At 38.1% G+C, this 22,605-nt stretch overlaps 2 protein-coding genes and 1 non-coding gene across 3 annotated transcripts in view; 2 read left to right on the top strand and 1 right to left on the bottom strand.

The window, feature by feature from the left end:
• The window catches only part of bcorl1 (BCL6 corepressor-like 1), a 44,736-nt gene extending 32,320 nt beyond the window's left edge, over positions 1–12,416 (bottom strand). The window contains exon 1 of the mRNA XM_016680500.1: positions 12,153–12,416. The gene's annotated coding sequence lies outside the window, so the exon portion shown is untranslated. The remainder of the gene's footprint in view (positions 1–12,152) is intronic.
• trnav-uac (transfer RNA valine (anticodon UAC)) lies at positions 9,585–9,657 on the top strand. Its single transcript has one exon. It is a non-coding gene; the product is annotated as a tRNA-Val (tRNA).
• A 5-nt stretch (positions 12,417–12,421) lies between the features above and the next one.
• The window catches only part of cstf2 (cleavage stimulation factor, 3' pre-RNA, subunit 2), a 13,919-nt gene continuing 3,735 nt past the window's right edge, over positions 12,422–22,605 (top strand). Inside the window, exons 1-10 of the mRNA XM_016680503.1 lie at positions 12,422–12,622; positions 12,827–12,905; positions 14,082–14,251; positions 14,339–14,475; positions 14,719–14,838; positions 15,316–15,435; positions 16,191–16,311; positions 19,070–19,129; positions 22,229–22,328; positions 22,438–22,447. Of these exons, the coding sequence (XP_016535989.1) occupies positions 12,526–12,622; positions 12,827–12,905; positions 14,082–14,251; positions 14,339–14,475; positions 14,719–14,838; positions 15,316–15,435; positions 16,191–16,311; positions 19,070–19,129; positions 22,229–22,328; positions 22,438–22,447 (1,014 nt within the window). The 5' untranslated portion in view covers positions 12,422–12,525. The remainder of the gene's footprint in view (positions 12,623–12,826; positions 12,906–14,081; positions 14,252–14,338; positions 14,476–14,718; positions 14,839–15,315; positions 15,436–16,190; positions 16,312–19,069; positions 19,130–22,228; positions 22,329–22,437; positions 22,448–22,605) is intronic.

The raw sequence follows: 22,605 nt of genomic DNA, 5'->3' as shown, positions 1-22,605 counted from the left end.
CTCAGACCAAGAGAAACTAAATTTTCTGATTTGTTGAGACAAAGATTGAACTCTTTGGTGTGAATGCCAGACGTCATATTTGGAGGAAACCAGGTACACCTCATCACCGTCTCTACAGTGAAGCATGGTGGTGTGAGTATCATACTATGGGGATGTTTGCAGCAGCAGGAACTGGCAGACTGACATTGTGGCATCATATTCAAACCCTGCACTTAGGTGTCAAATAAAAATAGTTTGCTTTCTAGTTCAATTTAAACATTTTTTTTTTAAATAACCGTTATGCTTTTGCTGTGTGATGCCTTACTTGCTTTGAAAAAATATGTCTAATGATCCTGATTTAATTGTTACTTTTATTTGTTTCTTCATCTGTTTTATGAAATGTGCTTTGCTAACAAACCTGACTTGTCCAATTAATCACAGCAGATTCAGACTGCAGGACAAACAACACCTTGCAGGTTCTTTTTTTGGATTTTTTTCTTCAATAATAATAATAATAATAATAATAATAATAATAATAATAAGTGTCTTCACTTAAAAACTGCAGTTTGTGTTTATGTTTGTCGTCTTTGACTGCTATCTTAATTGGTTTGATGTTCTGAAACACTTAAGTGTGACACATAATGGAAACCAGGAAGGGTGCAAACACTTTTTCACTCTACTTTATGTGAGTGTTTTTCTGTGGAGGGGATTTCTGCTGTATGAACACAGTGAGTAAACAGTACATGTGCACTGATATCTGTGGGACATCTCTGTGTATTATACATCCTGTATTCATCAAGGGAATATATTTTCTTAATTTTGCTATACAATATTTTTAATAATACACTAGAAGAGATGTGTGAGTGTGGGTTTACTATTAAGGAGGCTGTGGACATGAGCGAGATAGTCTCTGTATTTCCTGTGTGAATAAAATATTGATGTTTAGGGTTCAGTTTTCAAACAGCTGCTGAATTTTGAGAGTTCTGGTTAGTCTGCAGCGAGCTAAGGCATCTGGTGGCAAACCTAATAAATATGAGAATTTTATAACCTGATATCACTGTCAATCTGAGATAAAAAGAAATATTTAGCACAGACAACTCAAACAGCATTAGTTCATTTGTGTCTATAATAAGTCTGCATTGAGACTGGTGTAAATATAGTTATCTTCAAATGACACAGAAGGCTGAAAAGAAAAAAAAATAAAGAGATGCTCTAAAAGTACAAAATGGATTTTTCTACCAGACATCATTGTCCATCTAAACTGACAGACTGGACAAGGAGAACATTCATCAGAGCAGCAACAAAGAGGCAGTTCAGGTGGGAAAATCTGTTGACAAGACAACCATTAGCTGTAGACTAAATAAATTCAGCCTTTATGGAAGAATGGAAAGAAGAAAGCCACTGTTGAACGAAAGTCATGACTTTTAACTTGCAGCTGTCATGAAGGGGCCGCAGCAAATATACGTGGAACTTGTCAAATTCAAACTTTCCAGACTTAATTCAAAACTAACTGAACATCATCGTGAACACAGCATCTCCAAGGTGAAACATGCTGGTGTCAGCAGCATCATATGATGCTTTTCCTCCAACAGGGACAAGAGAAGCGAATGGATCTAAATGCAGAACTATCCAGGAGGGAAACCTGGTAGAGAGAGCTTCACCATCCAGAAGAACAAAATGCCCTAAACATGAACCCAGAGCTACAATGAAGGTCAAAACTTTTATGGAGCTTGAGGTATTTTTCAAAAATAAACGGGCAGAAAATTCAGTCTAAATGTGTAAAGCTGCTGAAGACATTTATAAAAGTACTTTGTTTGTGTTAAGTGGTGTCCAAAGTATTGACTAAAGAAGGATGAATACTGGGCTGCACCAAATTAATGGTCTGCTGATTTATCAGGGCAGATTTCCTTAATTTTAGGAGATTGGTGATTGGCTAATATTTCCATGTGACGCCAATCTTATTCAGCTCAGCCAAGGTCTTAAAATCAACCACTGTCCTTTATTTCTCTGCAGAAAGAGATTTGACTGACAGACCGATCCACCAGGTCATGTCTGTATGCTGGCGGTTAATAATAGGCATCCCACTGTTACCAACTCAGTCATTTTCTTGCTATATTTAGCAACATTTCAAACAAACAAAAAAAATTGGTATCGGCCAAAATCAGAATGTTAGATTTCTTTTTAAGCTTTAATTGGCTCTAGTGGCCTTTATTTGATAGTGAATTGACAGGAAAGTGGGTAATGAGAGAAGACATGGGGCAAAGGTCACCAGGCCAGGAATCAAACCTGCAACAGCTACATGAGGACTAAGGCCTCCTTATGCTGAACCCCTGCACCACCACAGCACCCTGATGTCAGGCTTCTTAAAGATTGGTGATCAGCCAGAAAACTGCAATCTGTGCACTCCTATACTAACTTGAGGTTTCATAACTGTTTTGCAAAACATCTCTAAAACTGTGTTTTCCTTACATGAATGTGTTGGTCTCAATAAATATAAATACAATATACTCAACTTTATTGAGGCAATGTATAAAATGTGAAACGTTGAGAAGACTTTTTCAAGATAGTGAAAATGCATTTAAAATTTCACAGTCCTGTGTGTGTATTTTAGATTTTAGTCTGTTAAACTGGCCAATAGAGGTTTTTTTATTATTATTTTTGTAATTACTGCATTGGACATTGTGAAACTGCACCCACTGACAGGGGAAAACATCTACAACTACACTTGCTGAAAGGTATTGCAACTTTACTGCAATGATTACAATGTTAGATCAAATGGATAACAAAGTCGGCACACTGCTGACCCTGGATCAGTGGTCCAGATTACAAGCAGCCGCTTAGTGAGGAATGAAGTCATGCAGCCATTTTATCCTCTTCTGCTCACAGACTTGCTGCAGAAGAAGATGTTGAGGATTGCTGGAACTGACTTTTTGTCTAATTCAGTTGGCTTTAAATAGCTTTTATTAGCTAGTATTAGTTAGATATTATTTTTATTAATTATAGTCGTTTAGTTGTAGTATTTTCACACTATGGTTAACTTTCTTAGGAGCAGAATTGAAAAACTATTTTATTGTGATTATCACTTGGTTAATGAATCCTCAGCAGATACTATTTTCAGAAAATGTATTCAGTTATTGTTGAACAACCGACCAAATCTGGTGTTCTCTCCCAACTTTTGCTGTTATTTTGCGGGCTAGCGTAAGTGCTGCCAGGAGGAGAATGGAGCGCCGTAATTTACCGACAGCTGACGTAAACGTCTTGTGTGGTGAGAAATGGGAGACGGAAGTATTGAACGAAGCAACTGCAATTGTTTTTCCAAGTTATTTTTGCCAGTGTAGTAGGTTTGCACCGATTGCAGGTTTCTGGCCGATCGCTGATTGCTGATGTTTAAAAACCTGGACAGCAGACTCCTGTTTTGGCCTATACCAATTTTTTTGTCTGAATTGTTGCTAAATATAGGAAGAAAGTCGCTGAGTGGTCAATAGTGGGGTGACTGTTGTTAACTGTAAACGTGCAGAAATGACCTAGTGTGCTGGTCTGTCAGTCAAACCTCTCTCACAGCAGAGCAGAAGAGGACAGTGGTTTGATGAGGTAGATAAGATCGGCTTCACATATCAGCATCAGCTGATCTCTGAAGTCCCAAAGTTAAGGAAATCGACTGGCTGATAAATCTGTGCACCCCTACAGTATGGCCATGGTTTCTACTTATTCAAGTCAAGCTAATTTGTCTGTAGAAGTAACACATCTAGTTGGGACTCAGCGGTTATCTGAAGTCTTGCTTTATGACTCCCTATGCCAGAGGTCTGAGGATAGCTTCATGAAGATAATCCAGGATCTGGAATTAGCATCTGTTTTTGTTTACAAAGGGATTTACCTCACAGAAGCATACAGGATGGTCAATACAGGGATGTTATTCTCCTGGAAGAGGTCTTTAATCATATGTATGTATTTGGTGATTTGGTGAGACATCTTTTACTTGGTGCTTTGGTGATGTGGTTGTAGATGAGGGTCCTCAGGCAAAAGGAAAGCTCACTGTAAGATCTCCAGCCTTGAGCTCCATTGTCCCATTGAAGGAAAACGCTCCCATGCCACGATAAATCCTCCTACATGCGGAGAACATCTGCCTATTCTGCTTTGCAAAGCAGAATAGGCACGTTTATGCCGTGGAAGAAAATGTAGAAATTTTATGTTCTCTAAGTTGCGCTCTTATGGTTGTTGAGCTGCAGTCAGCCTTCACTTGGGTCGGATATCTGCCTTGTTAGATCCTGAAGCTCAACACAGCTGAAATCATTTGGGTTCTACCCCTTGACCTTCTCCTGAAAGCGTCGAACCCGCTGTCTTCCTACATTCAACCTCTGCAGGGATGAATTGTTGCAAGAAGCCTTTTCCTTGTGCAGCTTACACTGCCACATTCAAAGACAGAAAGCCGTGTCGCCTTGGATATCAGAGGAGGGCATGACGGTGTGAATGCCTGACAGAAAATTACTTTAAAATCCAGATTTTTGTGAAGATTTTAACCATTCAAGGCTGATCAGCAGCGTGTTGGAGTTTATAATTTTTCTTCTCCAGTTTCTTCCTGCTGCAGAAAATGTGATCTCTTGAAATTTCTTGTCCAGCTTTAACATTTTGGTCAGGACTGTAAAACTACCCGGTTCCAGTGTGTCTGTGAGGTATCCTTTGTGTCTACAGCCTGTACTCCCTGTTTTGACTGACTGTTGGACAATCTGGCCACGGCCTGACAACAATGGCGCTCCGCTGGGGGAGCCATTAAGTAGCATTCTGGTGCCTGTTTCTGACATGCACCGGGGGTCTGAATCTGCACCAAATGACACCAAAATCACACCATTCTTCTGGGTCCTTGTGTGTTTTTGTCAGCGACTCAATGAAGGGAACAGTAGTACAATAATTTCCTGATGTTTTATGAATGAAATTAAGAAATCAAGCGGTTCTCGGGATCAAAACAATATACCAAAGCAGCAACGCAGCTGATCCAATCTCAGAAAATTTTAATTTATAAAGATGCATTCACCTGCTGAAGGCTTTTAGAAAATCAAGCACTAAAGCAGCAGCTGATGAAATAATATCTTCAGTGATGAGCACTTTTCCCGTCTTCTCATTCCAGAATTTGGTCCAAAGGCTTGTAAATTTACTTCTAAACAACAAAAAATTGAATTTAAATTAGAAAAAATGTGACCTAAGCATCATCCAAAAATCTTAAAGTGTAAAAAAGGAGGCATGCATTGCTGCAGGGCTCATGAATCTCACAAAGCTGGAGGTATTTTGTTGGAACAAAGGAAGAAAAAAGCTTGCTTAACCTGTTACATGTTGACTCCGCATTTTGTTTGATAATCGGTTCCTTTTGTTGTCATTTGAGATACCAAAAACAACAAGGTTCTAATTATATGATGTTTTAACTTTTCAGAGTAGCAAGAACTTAAGATGTGTTCAATATTTTCTTTTTGCATCACTGTATTTTTTGACTAATTTGAAAATTTTCAGAAAGTAATGAGCACATGATGAATTCTGACTCTCCCCACATACAATTTTATCTAATAATCCTGCCTGCAGTGCCGGAGCCTGGATCAGTGAAAGTCTGTCCGGCTCTCAAGGTCTGCTATTGTACGCCATATGATAAATAGATGAAGCTGTCATCCCCATATTCTTGAACAAAGCCTTTCTGCCCTTCACTGCAGTGAACATGGCTAAAAATGAGAGAATTAGACTCAGAAGTTTGACAGGTAGATTCAAGAAGTGGATGAAAGAAAATAGTTTGATGTTAAATTAGTTTGATAGTCCAGCTACACTAGAATTATCATTTAAGTTTGATCTGCAACAAGAAAACAAAGACAGACAGAACTTCTTGTAAGATTGGGACAGTTGCTTGATTGAGATATTTTTGATGTGCACATTAATCAATGACAAAAACACTAAATTTCCAAAATATCCATACATTCACATGTAAAAGCACAAATAAATCTATTAACTCTAAGGATCAGAAATGTCAAGTAAGACAATCTTCTTTTAGACTTTCATACAGTTTAGAGTCCTTTTGAAAAGATCCTAGTCCTGGAGTCACAAGAGTTTATTGAACATTCAGTCACAAATAACATGCGTTACCTCTTCCACACATGTGCACTGCCAATCAGCTGGCTAAAAGAGGGACAATACATTGCATTTTTGCAATGTATTGTGCTATTTGGGAAAAATTGCAGTCACAAAATACTTGCCGTTTAACCTAAATTGGTACCACCTAATAATCCTATTACCAGAAACAGAGCACTGCACTTAACTCTAAACTATAAATATGGACTAAAAGAAAGAAAAACACATAAATATGACTGAAGAACAATTAAATGCAAGGAAAGCAATTAAAACAAACAAGGCCAAATTAGGCCATGTTGACACTGAAAAACTTAAATAGAAATGCATTTGAAGATTATTTTAGATTAGGCAGTGAGGAACACTAGAAATGTTTTCAGTTTTTACCAGCTAAAAAATGTGCAGCAGCATTTTGAACCAGCTGCAAATACAAGAGGAAAAACTAACTCACGCCAACATAAAGTCCACTAAAGACCATTTAAGATGGATCTCTGTCTCAGAGATGCATATACATTGGTATATCACAAATTATCACAATAATTAATAGAAAAACCTTTATTTGCCACACAGATCCCTCTCTTCTGCCGTCTTTATTTTAAGCAGTACTAATGACCTTGCATTAAAAAAGGTGTGACAAGGTTTGACAAAGAAGCTTCAGGGACACGTTGAGATTGAATAATAAACTCAGTCATGCTGCTTCTCTCTGTAGTCTTAGTTTGTTGTTGTAAATGTTACACTCAGTCTCTCATGTTTTAACCTTTTTATGTGTGCCATGTATCTGTTGTGAAATATTAGAAATAAACAACCCATACTTTGACTAAATAGTATCATCGTGTGTTTGAATGTGTTGCTGCTGTCAGACATCCATGTACAGCTATGGTTGACATGGATATCATATTAATTTTAGGGATTTAATTATGAATTTGTACTGACACAATAGATAAAAGTGTAAAATGCGTGTCAAAATGTACATACAAACTCAAATATATGCATGCATTCACCCTCACCAGTACTTGGTTAAATGTCCTTAGTAAGTACCACAGAGAAACTACACACTTCCATCAATGCATATCTGGTATAACTCTTTCTCAATAATTAACCAGAGGTGGGTACTAACAAACAAACTAACTAGTTACATTTACCGTAGTACATTTGGAAAAAATGCACTTTTAGTTGTACTTTTACTGCACCATAGGTGAGATATATATTTTAATCCATGGCTACCTTACTATATCTAGAAAATGAACCACACGTATTTAAAATGTATGTTAAAGTGATACTTCTAGTATGTAAACAAGTTTGTTCTAAAGTAATTTTCTATCTGCTGAGCCTTTTGCAGGTCAAGTGAATGTACAGTAAACACTGCATATTGTCACTAAAACTACTTTGCACTTTTTTAGCACATGTACATCACCTACTTCAAGTACTTAAAAAGCTTTATGATGTAAAACTATTTTTTTATGCCTACATTTCTTATTTTGTAGTGATGCTACTTATTTGAAGTATTTTACTCTTTAAAACATCAGAATTACATAACTATATAATTTTGTCTATCTGTTTACATCATTTTTCTAAATAGATGCTATGATCTGTTACTCAGTACTTTAACTTGTGATCAACTGAAAGGTCCCAACATAGAAACTGGTATTGAAGTGAATCTACCAATATTACCCCCCGATCAAACCTCAGGAGGCTCCTGCTGTAGCCTGTAGCCACTAAGATGTGGCTTTCTGCTGCTGCTGCTTCACTCTATTGAGTTTATCTGTGATTGTACTGTTTGGTGTTAGCTGATGTGATGGCAGTGATGTATGTTTGTGCTTGCATGTTCTGCAGAGCAGGAACCTGCTGAAAAACTATATTTGTTACGAGTCAGGCCAGATTACTTTTTAATCTTTTCTTGTTTTATTTTTCTAAATAAAACAAATAAATAAAAATGAGCTCTGCCATTTCTGATAAGGGTGCTTATTTATCTTGTCAGAGTTATAGCTGAAGCTTGTTTGTGGCAGCAAAAAAGCATGAGGGTTCTAGCTTACACATGAATATATGCACCAAGGGCCGGATATAGAAGGATGTGGGTCCCTGGGCTGGGGCCAGTTTTGGTGCCCTATCCAATAAGGAAAAATATTCTATTAATGGAAATTACTGTAAATTAATACATAGTTTCACGTGACATCACACTTTCAGGAACTTTGTAGCTGGAAGCCATCTTGGTAGGTATCTGTAACTAACTGTTCATGATGGTTGCTATGGAGTTGGTATGACAACAATAAACAAGACACATTCTTGGAGCTAGCCCTCGCCTAGTTTCTAATCTATAAATCTATCTAATTTATAAATAATATAAGTACATTACAACTCTTACTTGATTACTCAATTTTTGAGCACTCTTCTTTCATTTTGTTGATCTCAAAGCCATGGTTCATCTGTGCTTTGTGCTACGCTTGCCGAACAAGATGGCGGTTAAGTGGCGGGGATCACTTCCGGTTCAGACTTGTGGGACAATAACTCCATGTTGTTCCCAAAGAAATTGACTGTAACTTCATAATTATCCAATACTTCAATGTGCTGTCTATATTCATAAAAATAACAAAATATTAATAGAACTCAAAAAGAAAAATAAGGAAAGAAAAATCCTTGGGCCCTCTCAAAAATCGGAGCCCTCTGCTACTGCCCGTGTAAGCCCTTTCTCAAGTCTGGCCCAGCAACTCCACAATATAGATAGCTTTAACTTCCCACATGGGGATCAGAAATAATATAATATAAATCTAAACTCTAAATCTAATTGGGTTTTTTATAGTCTTTTAAGTAGATTGTTACATAATCATTCCACCCTGAGAAAGACCAGCTGATTAACAGCTCCAAATTAACATAACATTCATGGTGATAATGGGTGGACGTACATTTCTTTACTACGAATAAGACTCTTTCTGTCAAACTTGATCACTTTAAATGTTCCTGCTAAATATACGATCTTTATCTCCGCGACATGTCCGTATTTTTCACACAACACATCAGTGTCCCACATTCACATGACATCATAAGCTGGCGAGGTGCAGCAGCAGCGAGCCATTTCCTTCAGTTTGACCGTCCACACACTAATCACGCACCATACCAGCAGGACACGCAAAAACAGCTTTGTTCCGGACGCTAATCTCGACTAGCTGCCCGTGCGAGTCGGCGGAAAACGAGAAAAGAAATAGGGACAAATTACGAGGATTCGCTCCACTCCGTGTTTATAGTTTACAAGCTGCAGCTCAGGATGATCAGAGACAAAAGCTAACCGTCCCAACAGGAATCGACCCTCAACTGGACGTAAACAGGAGCAGCCGAAAGTAAGCAGGCGAGCGAGCTGGGACTGAGACAGCGCAGCGTGGAGGACACCGTGACTTTCCGCGCTGTCATTCCCATACGTTGTCACAAACAACCGCGCTCTGCAATGCACGCGGAACTGCGCATTCCTCTGGTATCGCGTCATATGCCGAGTCCAGGCGCTCGCGAAGCCAGTTGGTTCCATAGTGTAGCGGTTATCACGTCTGCTTTACACGCAGAAGGTCCTGGGTTCGAGCCCCAGTGGAACCAAACGAACATTTTCCACTCTGTCACTAAAAAAGAAGTGAAAATTCATTATTTCCGCCTTTCGGCCGAAAATTCAAACAGTACAAACCTGATGAAAACTTACAGTTCAAATGTGGGCCATAAATTTTCTTCATGGTTCTCTGGATCTGGCTGATTTTCAGAGCCGTTAATGTGGTTATTTTTTTTCATTTTAGTGCTTCTGTTTCTTTTCCCCATCTTGTTGTCCCTGGTCGCAGCAGATGGCTGCCCTGCCTGAGTCTGGTTCTGCCAGATATTCCTACCTGTTAAAACGGCGTTAATTCTCCCTTGTTGCCAAGGGATCGCTCATAGGGAATTGCTGAATTTCTTTGCATAAAAATGTCCCGAGAATATTTTCTGCTATATATTAAGGCAATATAAACACAGTTTGCCCTATTTTTTAATTTTAATATTATTTTTTGGGGTGAATCTTTTTTTTTACTTGAATTTCCTCACTGGAAGATATGTATACTATATTTTTCTGCTCTATTAACTAAGGATATCTGAATTTGTGAGACAACAGAAACACAAACTTCTTGGCTCAACAGAACCTGCTAGTTTTTGCTTTCTTTATTCATTAATTTAGAAACTATTTCTGGTCTGTTTGAAAGAAAAAGGCAAAAAAGACCAATTGTTTTGGGAACTAGTGTCTGGAAAATATGCAATTTCCATAAACATTTTGAAAGTGATTCAGGTTAACTATATATATTCGTTTGACTTCTCAAGAGAGTAATAAATCAAAAATCTTCCCAAATGTATTATTTACTGGTGTACAACTTCCTAATAACAGTTAATGTTTCCAGAACTAATGTACAAACCCATTATAACAATAATGTAATTCTTTCTTTTTGCAGAAGTCCTGAGGCATAAATCTTTTTTTATAAAAGTAAGTACACTTTACTGCAATTTTTAAAACTCCCCTTTAGCAAAAGCTGTTCAGAACCCAGAATGTTTTTTTTATACATAAATGTATGTATCAGGACATACTTTAAAACTTTGCTGGACTTTGCAGAGTTTAAAAATCTTTAAACTCTAACCTCAAGTGTTCAAAAGCATAAAAAGCTGTTTATAAAATCTAAGTACTTCCCTGGTTTCTCACTGCATTTAGGTGAAGGAAGTATCAGGTCAGGTGTTGCTATTTAAATTACTGATCATCAGCAAAGGATGCCTAGGTGTCTGTTAACACGATGCAGTGAGGAAAACACCAGCGATGACCATAGAAAAGCACTAGTTGCTGACCATCATTCTGGCCAAAAAAAAATATATATATAGGTGCCATAGGAAAGAAACAGGAAGTAACAGCAAAGGTGAAGCCAGCAAAGATTGCAAACAACCAACAACCTCAAAATCCACAGGCCTCAATTAGTATGTTAAATGTCAAATGACAGAACAATACAATTAAGATAAGACTATCAATCTGCCTTAGGTTTGGAAATATTAATCCCTGCAATATTCTTTGAACAAATGAGACAAAGTAAAGCTTTTTGGCAATAATACAGAATGCCATACTTAAAGGAAACTAATCATACCATGTAATCAATATGTCAACTATCTATCCTTCTGTATACCAATAAATTCAAAATATGATGTCATCTGTCTGACTTTTGAATTTTTACACAAACTAGGTCATGAAATAGAACAATAGTCCAAAACACAGCCATAAATTGAAATAAATCAACAAATTGCAATGAGCCAGTCAAAGTCCAGACCTCCGCAGGATGGGAATGCTGTGGTAAGACATGCCTGTAAACCTCATATCAGAGAAGTGATGTTGTAATAACTCCCCGGAGGTGCGAGAAACTCATATTGTCAAAAATATTCAACCTCCACCCCTCCTTTTTTTTTTTTTTTTTTACAATGTTAAACCTCAATGTACTTCATTGAGATTGTATGTGATGTCAGAAAAGTATAAACATTTTTCACAAATAAAACTATAAAGTGTGGCATGCATTTATTCATTCATCTGTCAAACTCAATCAGATTGGTTGGAAAGAGTTCGTGAACTTTATTTTGTAGCCCGTATCATCCTATTACCAATTTTATTTTGTAGTTGCTTTGGTTTAAAAAACTGCATTGTGTCTATGCATTGGTGTGTTTTTAGTTGTATTAAATACAAATAGAACTACAAACCACACTTTTGATATTTTTATTTGTAAAGAAAATCTAAACAAAATGTATCCTTGTATCTCTTCTGTCACTTCACAACCATAAAATCCAAGATTGTAGTTATAATGTGCTGGAATGTTAAAAAGTTAAAGCGGTATAAATATTTTGTAGTGTATTTCAAGAAGAATAGATAAACTGATGTGAAATTAATGTGTTTTTTCTACAAATTTAATGTACATGACTCGGTCTCTCTTTTATCAGCCTCCACAGGTGTCAACTGTTAACTAACTGCAACACCCTCCTGATATTTTAACGGCTGCTATTTACTAGCTAACGGGCACATAAAAAGTATTAAAAATAAAACATTTACTGACCTAATCTTCTGCTTTGTTGCGGAACAGCTGCATCTCCATCGTTCAGTTCACCTGGTTGACTTTTTAGGAAGGAAAACGTGACTTTGTAACCGTCCATCACTCTGTTTCTATGCTGGGGGAATAAAAAAGGCAGCAACGGTTACCGTAGCAACAGCGCCATCTGTGTTCTAATGGAAAGTGACGACCGGTTGTCTTCGGCGTTGTTCGACGTTAATAACGGAATAAATTAAAACTCTCGGGGATCGGTTAGTGAAATTTTTGAAGAGGTCGAGAGAGGTCGCGCTGCTGGTGTTTGAGCGCGGCGCCTCTTCTAACAACCGGATGTTGTCTCCTGCTGATATCCTCCGGTGCTACGTTCATTGTGGTCCCCAAAATGGCGAACGTTGCTGCAGCTACCGTGGCCGCTGCGGCCGCAGCTGCCGCCGCGAACAGAGACCCAGCCGTGGATAGGTCACTACGATCGGTTTTCGGTGAGTTCAGCTTTAATAGCAGCGGTCAAAGCATGAAACAGTAAAATAAATCAGCTAATGAATGGAGACGTCCTAGCTTACACGTATGGCCATGTAGCGGAGGAACAAAACTCGACGCTAATAAGCAAATAGCTTCGTAATTTGAAGTGTGAGCTTCTTTTTTGTTTTTATTCAATATTCTGTCATTTTGAATTCTTATTTCAGTTGGAAACATTCCATATGAAGCCACAGAAGAGCAGTTGAAAGACATATTCTCCGAAGTCGGACTTGTTGTAAGCTTCAGGTAAGTAAAGGAGAAACATTACAAGGATAAAAGTGCACATAATTGTCTCCATCCATTGTTTTTGTTTAATACAAGTGCCTCTAAGTAAAGTAGAATATATCAGATAAGGCAGCTGATTTCTGTAAATCAATTAAATTAAAACGTAAATTTGGAATATTACATACAAAAATGTCATATAATGCATAATCCTGGAGAACATTGTTGACCTAGCAGTAAGTTGGATGCAAGAAACAGGCACAGCCGCATCCTTAAGATGGTAGTGAAGCATATGCTGTTCAGTACTTCTGGGGGAGGTTCAACAGGTGTGGAGTCAAACCTGAATATGGGTTACAACTCCTGCATTCCTTGGAATAAATCTATCCTGAAAAAGAAGCATATCACTCTGTATATCACGTGTCAAACTCAAGGCCCAGGGGCCAAATCTGGCCCCTCGTAGCTTTCTGCTTGGCCTTCTAAACTCCAAATTACATCAATAAATCCCTCCAGTTTTTTATAAATCCACAAAACTCACACAAAATCGACAGATTCCCGTATTTTTTCTCAAAGGTTTTCCAAACACATTTGGCTTAAGTGACTGCTTCCTCAGCTTTACTTGATGTCAAGTTATATCTGTGACAGATACAGTGATTAATAAAAAGATTGACATGGGCGATCATCTGTGGGTGGCGCGCTTCATCTTGCACCATGTCTGCGAAGACTTTGGTGTTGTGGCATCGTTCGACCCAAGCCCATCCCAGGAAACTGGAACGGCGCAGGCTGCCATACAAACTTCAGCATTTCTAAATTAGCACGACAAAATCTGTGATTTAAATTGCAGAAAAACCACAAAAACCACAAAATCTTGGATGGACTGGTCAGTGTGAAAAGATGTTCAATATTATTTAATTTTAAGAACCACTTATTGAATGCTATAGCTATTTATTGATAATTTAACAATTTAATGGGTTTTATCAGTACAATCTGGCACTACAGGCCCTTTAAGAACATTCAGATATATACACCTCTGCTGTATGTAATAAATATAAATGAGGTTTAGTTTTTTAATTTAATTATTTAAACAAAAAAAAAACTTTCCTATGGTACCCTAGTTTATTGATATGTGTCACCCATTGCGTCTTTTTGTGGTGTAGATGCTATTGTATGTTACTGTGAGTGTATGTCCCTTGTTTTTCTCAGGTTAGTGTATGACAGAGAGACAGGAAAGCCAAAGGGATATGGCTTCTGTGAATACCAGGACCAGGAAACGGCCCTCAGTGCCATGAGGAACCTGAACGGGAGAGAGTTCAGTGGTCGGGCTCTCAGAGTCGACAATGCAGCTAGCGAAAAAAATAAAGAAGAGCTCAAAAGTAAGTTACTGCATTAGTTAAAGCAAAGGAGATGTGGTTATGATTTCTGTCTTTGTGTGAAGAAACCATTCTTCCTTTTCCGCACAGGTCTGGGCACCGGAGCCCCCATCATCGAGTCTCCTTTTGGAGACAGTGTGTCGCCAGAGGAGGCTCCAGAGTCCATCAGCAGAGCTGTGGCGAGTCTTCCACCTGAGCAGATGTTTGAGTTGATGAAACAGATGAAGGTAAGTTGGTTTACTGGATCTGTGACTGACTGTCCAAAATGTAATAGTTAATACATATAAAACTGAGCTTAAATGTAGCGAGAACTCTGCTGATGTAAGTCTGTAATTGTATGAAAGTTTGACTTGGAACCTGCATCTTTGTTTACCTCCTGTTGTGTATTTTGAAGCTTCTATCCAGTGTGTACCTGATGTTAACCTGATGTTTTATTTGTCTGATTTGTGAAATTTGATTTCTCTCCCCAGCTGTGTGTACAAAACAGCCCCCAGGAGGCAAGAAACATGCTGCTGCAGAACCCGCAGCTGGCCTACGCTCTGCTGCAGGCGCAGGTGGTGATGCGGATCGTTGACCCGGAGATCGCCTTGGTGAGAGTTAGGCCTGTCGATAAGCAATAAATCAATTAATCGCATGATAAATTAAGATGAGCTCAATAATTTCCATTTGCATGATTTGTTGTTTTTCTCTTTTCTCTCTTTCCACCAAAAACTGAAAGTCTTCAGTCTGGTGCTTTGGTCTCAACTAGGCCCCTTTTTTTTTTGAAGCACAATTTTGTTTAGATAGACTTCATAATTAAATTTATTTGTTGATTATGTTGTTTTGTTTATTTACTTTGGGTATTTCAAATGTCTCCAGTGTTAAATTAGAATTTAAAGTTTATTGATCTTTGGGTGTTCTTGCATTATTATGCCATTCCAATTATAATACCTGAAAATGGTCTCAAAACAACAATATTACCGTTTATCGCGAAGACAAAAACACGAATAGCTTGTTCTTCATGGCAACATTTGGAATTAGATTTGGGCATTAAGATTTTGATGAAACTGCTTTTCATTTTTGTACAGAAAATGTTGCATCGTCAAACAGCTGTTCAGCCGCTGGTGTCCAGCAGTCAGGGTGGAGGAGCACCGCCTGTCAATCCTCCGGTTCAGCCCAACGTGCAGGTGTCTCAGCCACAGCCTGTGGTAAGATGAACGCCAACCCTCTCTCCAGCTCCAATCCTCACGCCCCTTCACAAACACACCTGAATCTAATAAATGGCTCGTTGCCAGAGCTAAATGAGGAAATCCAGCCGTTTGATTCAGGTGTGTTAGAAAAAGGATGCTTCCAAAGGTTGCAGGATAGTTGCTCTCAAGGACTGAAGTTAGAGACTCTGCTCAGATTTCTGGGATTCACATAAAGTAAAAACATAAAACAAGCTTCCACTGTGCTTGTCCTCAGGTGATTAAATAAATCACATATAATCGCTATAAACTCTACAGTTGTGTTTAATGAAAGTTGAAAATTAATTAAAAGACTGAAAGCAGGCAAACGTGTTACAGGGTCATTGAGGACTGGGCATTTATTGTATTATTCATCATTATCATGAAAATTATCTCATAAGAAATTATTTTTGCTGTTTTTTTCCACCAGTTTGTTCCACAAGAGCATCCATGTATTTAAGAAAATTTGAAAATGTGATAAAAAGCAGTTACTATGTGCAGTTTAAGTCGCACTCTGTTGCCCTGAAGAAGCATATTTCAAATGGGAATGTTTCTGTGTGTTTGTTGCTATGATTGCTGCACCATGCATTCACAACCACACAGTTCCCTAAAAAAGAAGCAATAAAGTTTTTTTATTGTAATTTTTATTGTTCTCACAGCACTACAACAAAATCCAGCAGTAAAATCCTAACTCCACATCGCCCACCATATTAATCTGAGCTTTGTCTCATTATCAGCCGGTCATGCATGTGAATGGAGCCCCTCAGATGATGCAGCCCGCCAACATGGGCGTTGTCCCCAACATGCCTGTACCGGGCCCTGTACCAGGACCCGGACCCGGACAAATCGGACCTCCAGGTAATCGCTACTCGTTTCTTATTCTACTCACTCGTGGCTTCCCATAGTAAGGATTGCATTGCATTGTGGGATGTGGTTGAGTAAATATGCTAATAAACATCATTTTTGAAGCATAAAATTTAACTTTCCAGACATAATCTCAAAAGTATTTTCTATACTTCTCAGATTAGAATGTTAATAAAACCCAGAAACCTGCTGGTGATGAGATTAAATTCTTCCCATGTTCTGCTGCGTTAGAAAACAGAATCTGCTTCCTGTATTTACATTTGGCTCCCCCGACCCGACACATCTGACCAGCAAACACACCGGACGTTCTGGTTTCTAGTGACCGGTTCTGGTTCGCCTGGAGTTTTCTCTGTTTGAAAAGAAAACTCCAAGAGAACCACAGAAAAAAAAAAAGTTCAGTTAAAAGTCAACAAACTTGACAGCTGATTTAGGCCAAACAAACTATGGATCACCCAAATCACCATAAGAATGTGCGAGGCTTCCTTTTTAGAACTAACAAATCTAAAAATGTAACATTTTAGCATCAAAGTGTTGCACAAATGCAGTTCAGTTATCATAAATTCAGAAAGTATTGAGGCTTTAAAGAAAGTATTTAATATCGTCTACATTAAATTGGTTCTTTTCCTGTTTTTGGTCAGTGAGGATCACCACTGCTAAATACCAAAATAATGCACATTTTACATTGATATTTTTTTACCCTCTCTTCAGATTTGTAAGTTTGTATGAATTTCTTATGCTTGGGGTTCTCCTTCATCTGGAAGTTCCTCTGTTGATGTTTGGAGATTTTGCCTCAGGTCTGTTTCAAGGAGTCTCCCTGCAGACAAACCTTCAGGTTTCATACAATTGCACCCAAAGTTAAATCTGAGTTGTGAAGGCCCACATTTTAATATATTTAGATGTAGCTGTCGTACATAGAGCAGGTGTTGCACTGAAGTACATCCACAAGTGTGTCTATTTTTAACTTATCAGAAGCTTAGGAAGTGGTGACATCATCACCATCTGTCTCATTATTCTGCTGTTCATCCAATAAATGTAGTTTGGTTTCTAACTGACCACAAACAGGAAAGGTTATGTCTGATTTCTGAGGCTTCTCTGAGTTTCTGCGACGAGCGTTGAAATCCCTCCTGGGTTATGAAGATCAGGCGTCACATTTGGAGTTGATTTGAAATGCAGCGTGGATCTGTGCTGAGCGCGGTGACAGCAGCGCCGGACGCCCTGGAAGACGGCAGAAATAAATCATCTGGGGACGTTTTGCATTAAATTATCTGTATACGCAAAGCTAGAGTCATGCTCTTTTAAGTTTCCAAAGCATCGCCATAGAAACCTATGAGGAAATGGTTGGGATTAGGACCCAGTTTTGAAGGTTGGATTTGTAAAAAAAAAAAATTAAAAATAAATAAGTTACAGACTGTAGCCCTCTGAGATGAACTCCTCCACATGAAAAAACGCTTTTTTTTTTTAGAAGCGGTAAATGATCCTGTGACCTCAGGAAGGTTAAATCTGATTTGATTGAATTCCCTCGATTTGGAAATTTGTCCCCACATCGAGACCTTACTGTGGAGGTGACCGATTTCTCCTCAGTACTTGGAGTTCAGCCCAAAACCTTACATTTTTTTACCTAGAAGACTCGGGGAAGGATTTTTTTATTTTAAAGAGCCACGAAGCGTTTTGTTTCTGGAAAACCGATGGAGGGAACAAACTTCCAGAGAAGTCCTGAAATATGAATCTGCAAAGATTTTAAATGGGAATTTAATTCTACAACGAAAAGTTTCCTTTTTTCTGATGGTACATTTTTCTGAATTAGGCTGAAACGATTGGATTAATAACGGATCAATTTTTGAAGTAATCGTCAACTAATTTAGTAATTGATTATTCATCAGCTGGAGTATAAATACTCTGAAACATGTCCTTAGCTGAAAGAAAAACAATATTCAGAGCAGGAATTAAACCAAAACAATACAAAATAAAAACACTTGGATTTAATATAAAAGAAAAAAAAATCTTCATCTGTAAAGATGTTCTACCCAGAACTGCTCTAGTCTTATAATTTTCGCTCAAATTCTGTATGAATAAAAACAAAAATCTCCTTTTAGGAAACATCTTTCCTATTAAATTATTGTTTAATTTTAAAAATAAACCACAGTTCATCTGCACTGCGTTGATGTCAAGTCAAAGGACTGAGCTTTTCACATTTTGATGCTGGAAGTATTTTTTAGTTGTAGATCTTTTGCTATAAATGATCAAATGTTCACTAAAACAATGCCGTTATTGCATTTTAGCTTTATTTTCTAATGTATAAAATGTATTTAATTATTTATTTGCATCTTTTAATGTTTTTCTAATATTATCTGAAAAGTGTTAAGTTGTTAAATGAAAAATCTGCAGAATGTGTAATTTTTAAAACTGGTTAATCAATTAATCGTCAATAGAATAATGGTTAGTTGCAGCTCCCGTTTGAATACTTTTAAGGCTGACTTTTGCACCCGTCATGACTCACTACGACCACTAGGTGTCACCAGAGCCCCTGCTAATGTTCTCAGCTGGGTCAGTTTCGTTTCCTCTTTGTTGTGTCGCTAAATGTCAGATATGAAAATTGATTCTTTCTTTTCGGCACATTTGACACGTTTTCATTTTGAAGCGAAGCCTCGCTGTGTCTTTCTGTGTGCATGCGACGATGTGATGAGCCCCTCATTGCCGCTTCGCTGTCTTGAGTCCTGTGTCTCCTGTTCTTTTCACTTTAATGCTGGCTCAGGAAACCTACAGAATTCCCCCACAGGATCAGCCGGACCCGCCGCTATCGAGCGGCCTCAAGGTATCACTGTCACCCCTCAGCCCCCCTGACAGCTCAGTAGACTCCGCAGGGCAGACGCTGTCCGCATGCAGGGCAATCTGTGGATTTCACTGTTTGATTTCCACCATTTCTGCTTGCATGCCTGCTTCTTCCTAATGCCTTTCGCTGTTTCACTCTGCACCCTGAGAGCGATTATCAGGCCTGTTCATGAGCTGAGAGCGAGACTGCGATGATAACTGGTGCAGAAATGCTGCGTCAGGAAGGAGAGGCAGGGTATGAAAAGATACCGGGTCAGAAACTCAAGGGCTTTTGCATCAGTTTCACAATCATCCTCAAATATTTGTCTATAACAGCAATATTATGTCGCGATAACAAATTTTGCTGGGCGATAAATTGTTCCAGAAGTTATTGTAATAAATGATAATATTGTTGTTTTCCAGCATTGCAATAAATGATCAGAGATCAATAAACTTTGAATTCTAACGAACATTTAACACTGGAACTGGAAGGCATTTTAAATATCCAAAATAAATAAACAAAACACCAGAAACGACAAATAAAATGAATTATGAAGTCTATGTTAACAAAATTGTCCTTCAAAAAAAAAAGTCTAATTGAGACCAAAATGCCCGACTGAAGACGTTTGTCATCCAGGTTTTGGTAGGAATAGAGAAAAGACAAAAACAATACATCATGCAAACAGAAATTATTGAGCTCATTCAAATTATCATATGATTAATGGATTTATTGCTTAGAAAGGCCTATTTACAATCGGGTCTCCAATGTAAAGTTTCTGTTTGCAGAAAAGATGAATCAGAGAAAACCTACTTGTAGCTAAAATATATGGACACACAGCAAAAACACACAGAGTATTTTTGGTCTAGTTTCTAGTGCAAATAGAAATGGAATCAATTTGTCCTCATTGTATTAAATTTCCTTATTGTTTTTAAAATGCACAGTGAGCTGCTCTGATCGGGTAGAGAAATGTGTGGAAAAGCAGCCGACGTCTAAAGAAAGACGATCAGGAAGCTTCGATAACTGCTGATGTGCGGTTTTCACACTCGCTGTTTCTCTGGGTGATATTTGTGTTTGTCTTTTCTGTCTTTTGTTTTTCTTTCTGTAAAATCAGACTAATTTGATTTAGTGAAGAAATTGAAGAGATTTTCTCGTCATGAAATTCTCCTCTGTGTCGGAATCAGAGATTTTTTGGCTCATTTCCTTTTTCCACTTTTTGTAAAGAATCTGACCTGCTGATGTCAACTGAGCTGATTTCTCTCTCACCTCTTTCTCGCTCGTTCACTTGATCTCTTGCTCCATTTTTTCCGCTCACGCCTCTCATCTATCTGTCTCTCACTGTATGTCTATCACTCTCTATCTCTATCTTTGCCTCTTTCTCTTTTTTCTCTTTTTCTTGTCTCTCTCTCTCTCTCTGTGTCTATCCTCAGGTAACCGTGTGTTAAGGAGGCCAGCTCTGCAGTTAAACATGATTCTATTATTATTTATAAATAAATGCAGGGTGACAGCCCAGCTGTCTGTACCGCCTTATATTTGTGCAGTTAGCATTGCTAGCTAAACATTAGCCTGTCTGTACAACTGGACTCTTCTAAAGGATAAAACCGAGCCGCTTTGTTGGAAATTGTTCAGCTTCCTGTTATTTGCTGAAACTGTTTTAAGGAGAAGTTTCTAGAAGTTTCCTGCTTCTTTTTTAGCTTATAAAGCTGCAGCTTCTCCTCTCAGTTGCAACTTCCTCACTGAAGAGTTTAATCAGCATGACCTGCTCCAGCTTATGCATGATGTTTAATTTTATTTTTTAAATTTCTGCCTCTTTGTTGACAGATCCAGGCCAATCAGTTTCCATGTTTGTGGTTTTTGAGACTCACTTTGTTGTTTGTCTGTAAGAAAAACTTTTCCTTTTGTTGAGCATTTTAATAAAAAATTGGATCATTTTGAAAAACCGGAGCAGGGATGTTGCAGAATAAAAGGACATTCAAAATAAATATAATAATAGCTATTATTATTATTAATGATCAAGTGATGGGGATGGTTGGCACATGATGTGATCAGAGTTGGGTGGTAACTAGTTACATTTACTTAGTGACTTTTTTGAAAAAAAAAGAAAAAAAATTACGAGTATTTTTATTACGGTTTATTTTTACTTGATTGTTATTATGAAGTGTTTCTACTCTTGAGTAAAATTTCTGGATTTTCTACCTACTGAATGAAATACAAACATATTTTAACCTAACATGCATCAGACACAGACTCATACCTGCAGTTTTTGTTAAAGTTTCATCAGTTTTTTATTCAAAGAAACTGATTTGGAGACATTTTCTTTTGCCTGATTTCGTTATGTTTGTTACTAATTTCAATTATTGTCATTTTGGTTCTTAAAATTCCCAAATTTCCACTGAGCTGTATATTTTTGGTCCGTTTGATGATGTAATCTTTTAGATATTAAATTACTGATGTTTTGATCTGTTACTCAGTATATGAGTAGATTTTTACCTAATACTTTTTTTTTCTTGAGTAATTTCTTGGATGGCTATTTTTTACTTTTTACTTTTTGAGTAAATCTACGTAGAGCTACTCATGCTTGAGTAGGTTACGTTTACACTGCAGCTTCTTTAGTCTTTTGTTTCCGTCTAAATACTTCTCTCTTTGAGAGCAACGGTTCCAAAACAAAACAAAGAGCTTTTTCTTTTCCTGCACAGTTAATATTTTCCAGGATCTTGCAGACGTGGTGGAGCATTTAAACATTAATCACTGTGAAAGGGGGAAACTACCGGCTGCTGTCGAACAGAAACACTCAGCCTGATTACATTTTATTTATAGGACGGCATTCGTTACATTTATGTGTGTTTGAGTTGGTCAGAGTGAAATCGGTTCAGACGTCTCGCTGTGGGACGTTTTGCTCTAGACTGGAGAATCCTGCAGGTTTTCTGCCTGTCGCTGGTTTAATGTGACCCAAAATGGCTCGGTTCTGACATTAAAGCCAACACCTTTTATAGGTGTGTGTGTCTGCCAGGAAATTCAGCCCACTCAGCGCTGCCAAAGAAAACCCATGACGTGTGTTTTGGCTTTTGATTGATGTTTTTGTTGTTGTTGTTGTTGTTAACGTAGGGCCGGGCGGTATCCCACCCAGAGGCCTGTTAGGCGATGGACCCAATGATCCCAGAGGAGGAACTCTGCTGTCTGTCACCGGAGAGGTCATCGACCCCAAGTAAGAAACATCAGCAGCTGTTAGCAGGATTAGCGCCGCAGTACTGTCCACTCTACTGTTCTGGATAACGCCGCCTCTCTGCTCCATTCCATCGTAAATTATTGAGAAGTCGTCTTTTTGTTCTGTTCATCTGGTTCTTCTGACTCAGTCCAGCTTGTCTGGCTGGTTGAAAGCAAAATGGAGTAGAGATGTGAATCTTTTGGTGCCGAAAGATTCGACTTTTAGGGTTCGATTCAGAAACGATCTTCAGATTCTGTTTAAAGTATGTTTACGTTCA

This window comes from Poecilia formosa, unplaced genomic scaffold (genome assembly GCF_000485575.1).
Source record: "Poecilia formosa unplaced genomic scaffold, Poecilia_formosa-5.1.2 Scaffold244, whole genome shotgun sequence".
Classification (NCBI taxonomy): Eukaryota; Metazoa; Chordata; class Actinopteri; order Cyprinodontiformes; family Poeciliidae; genus Poecilia; species Poecilia formosa.
This window is presented reverse-complemented; position numbering and strand designations above follow the sequence as displayed.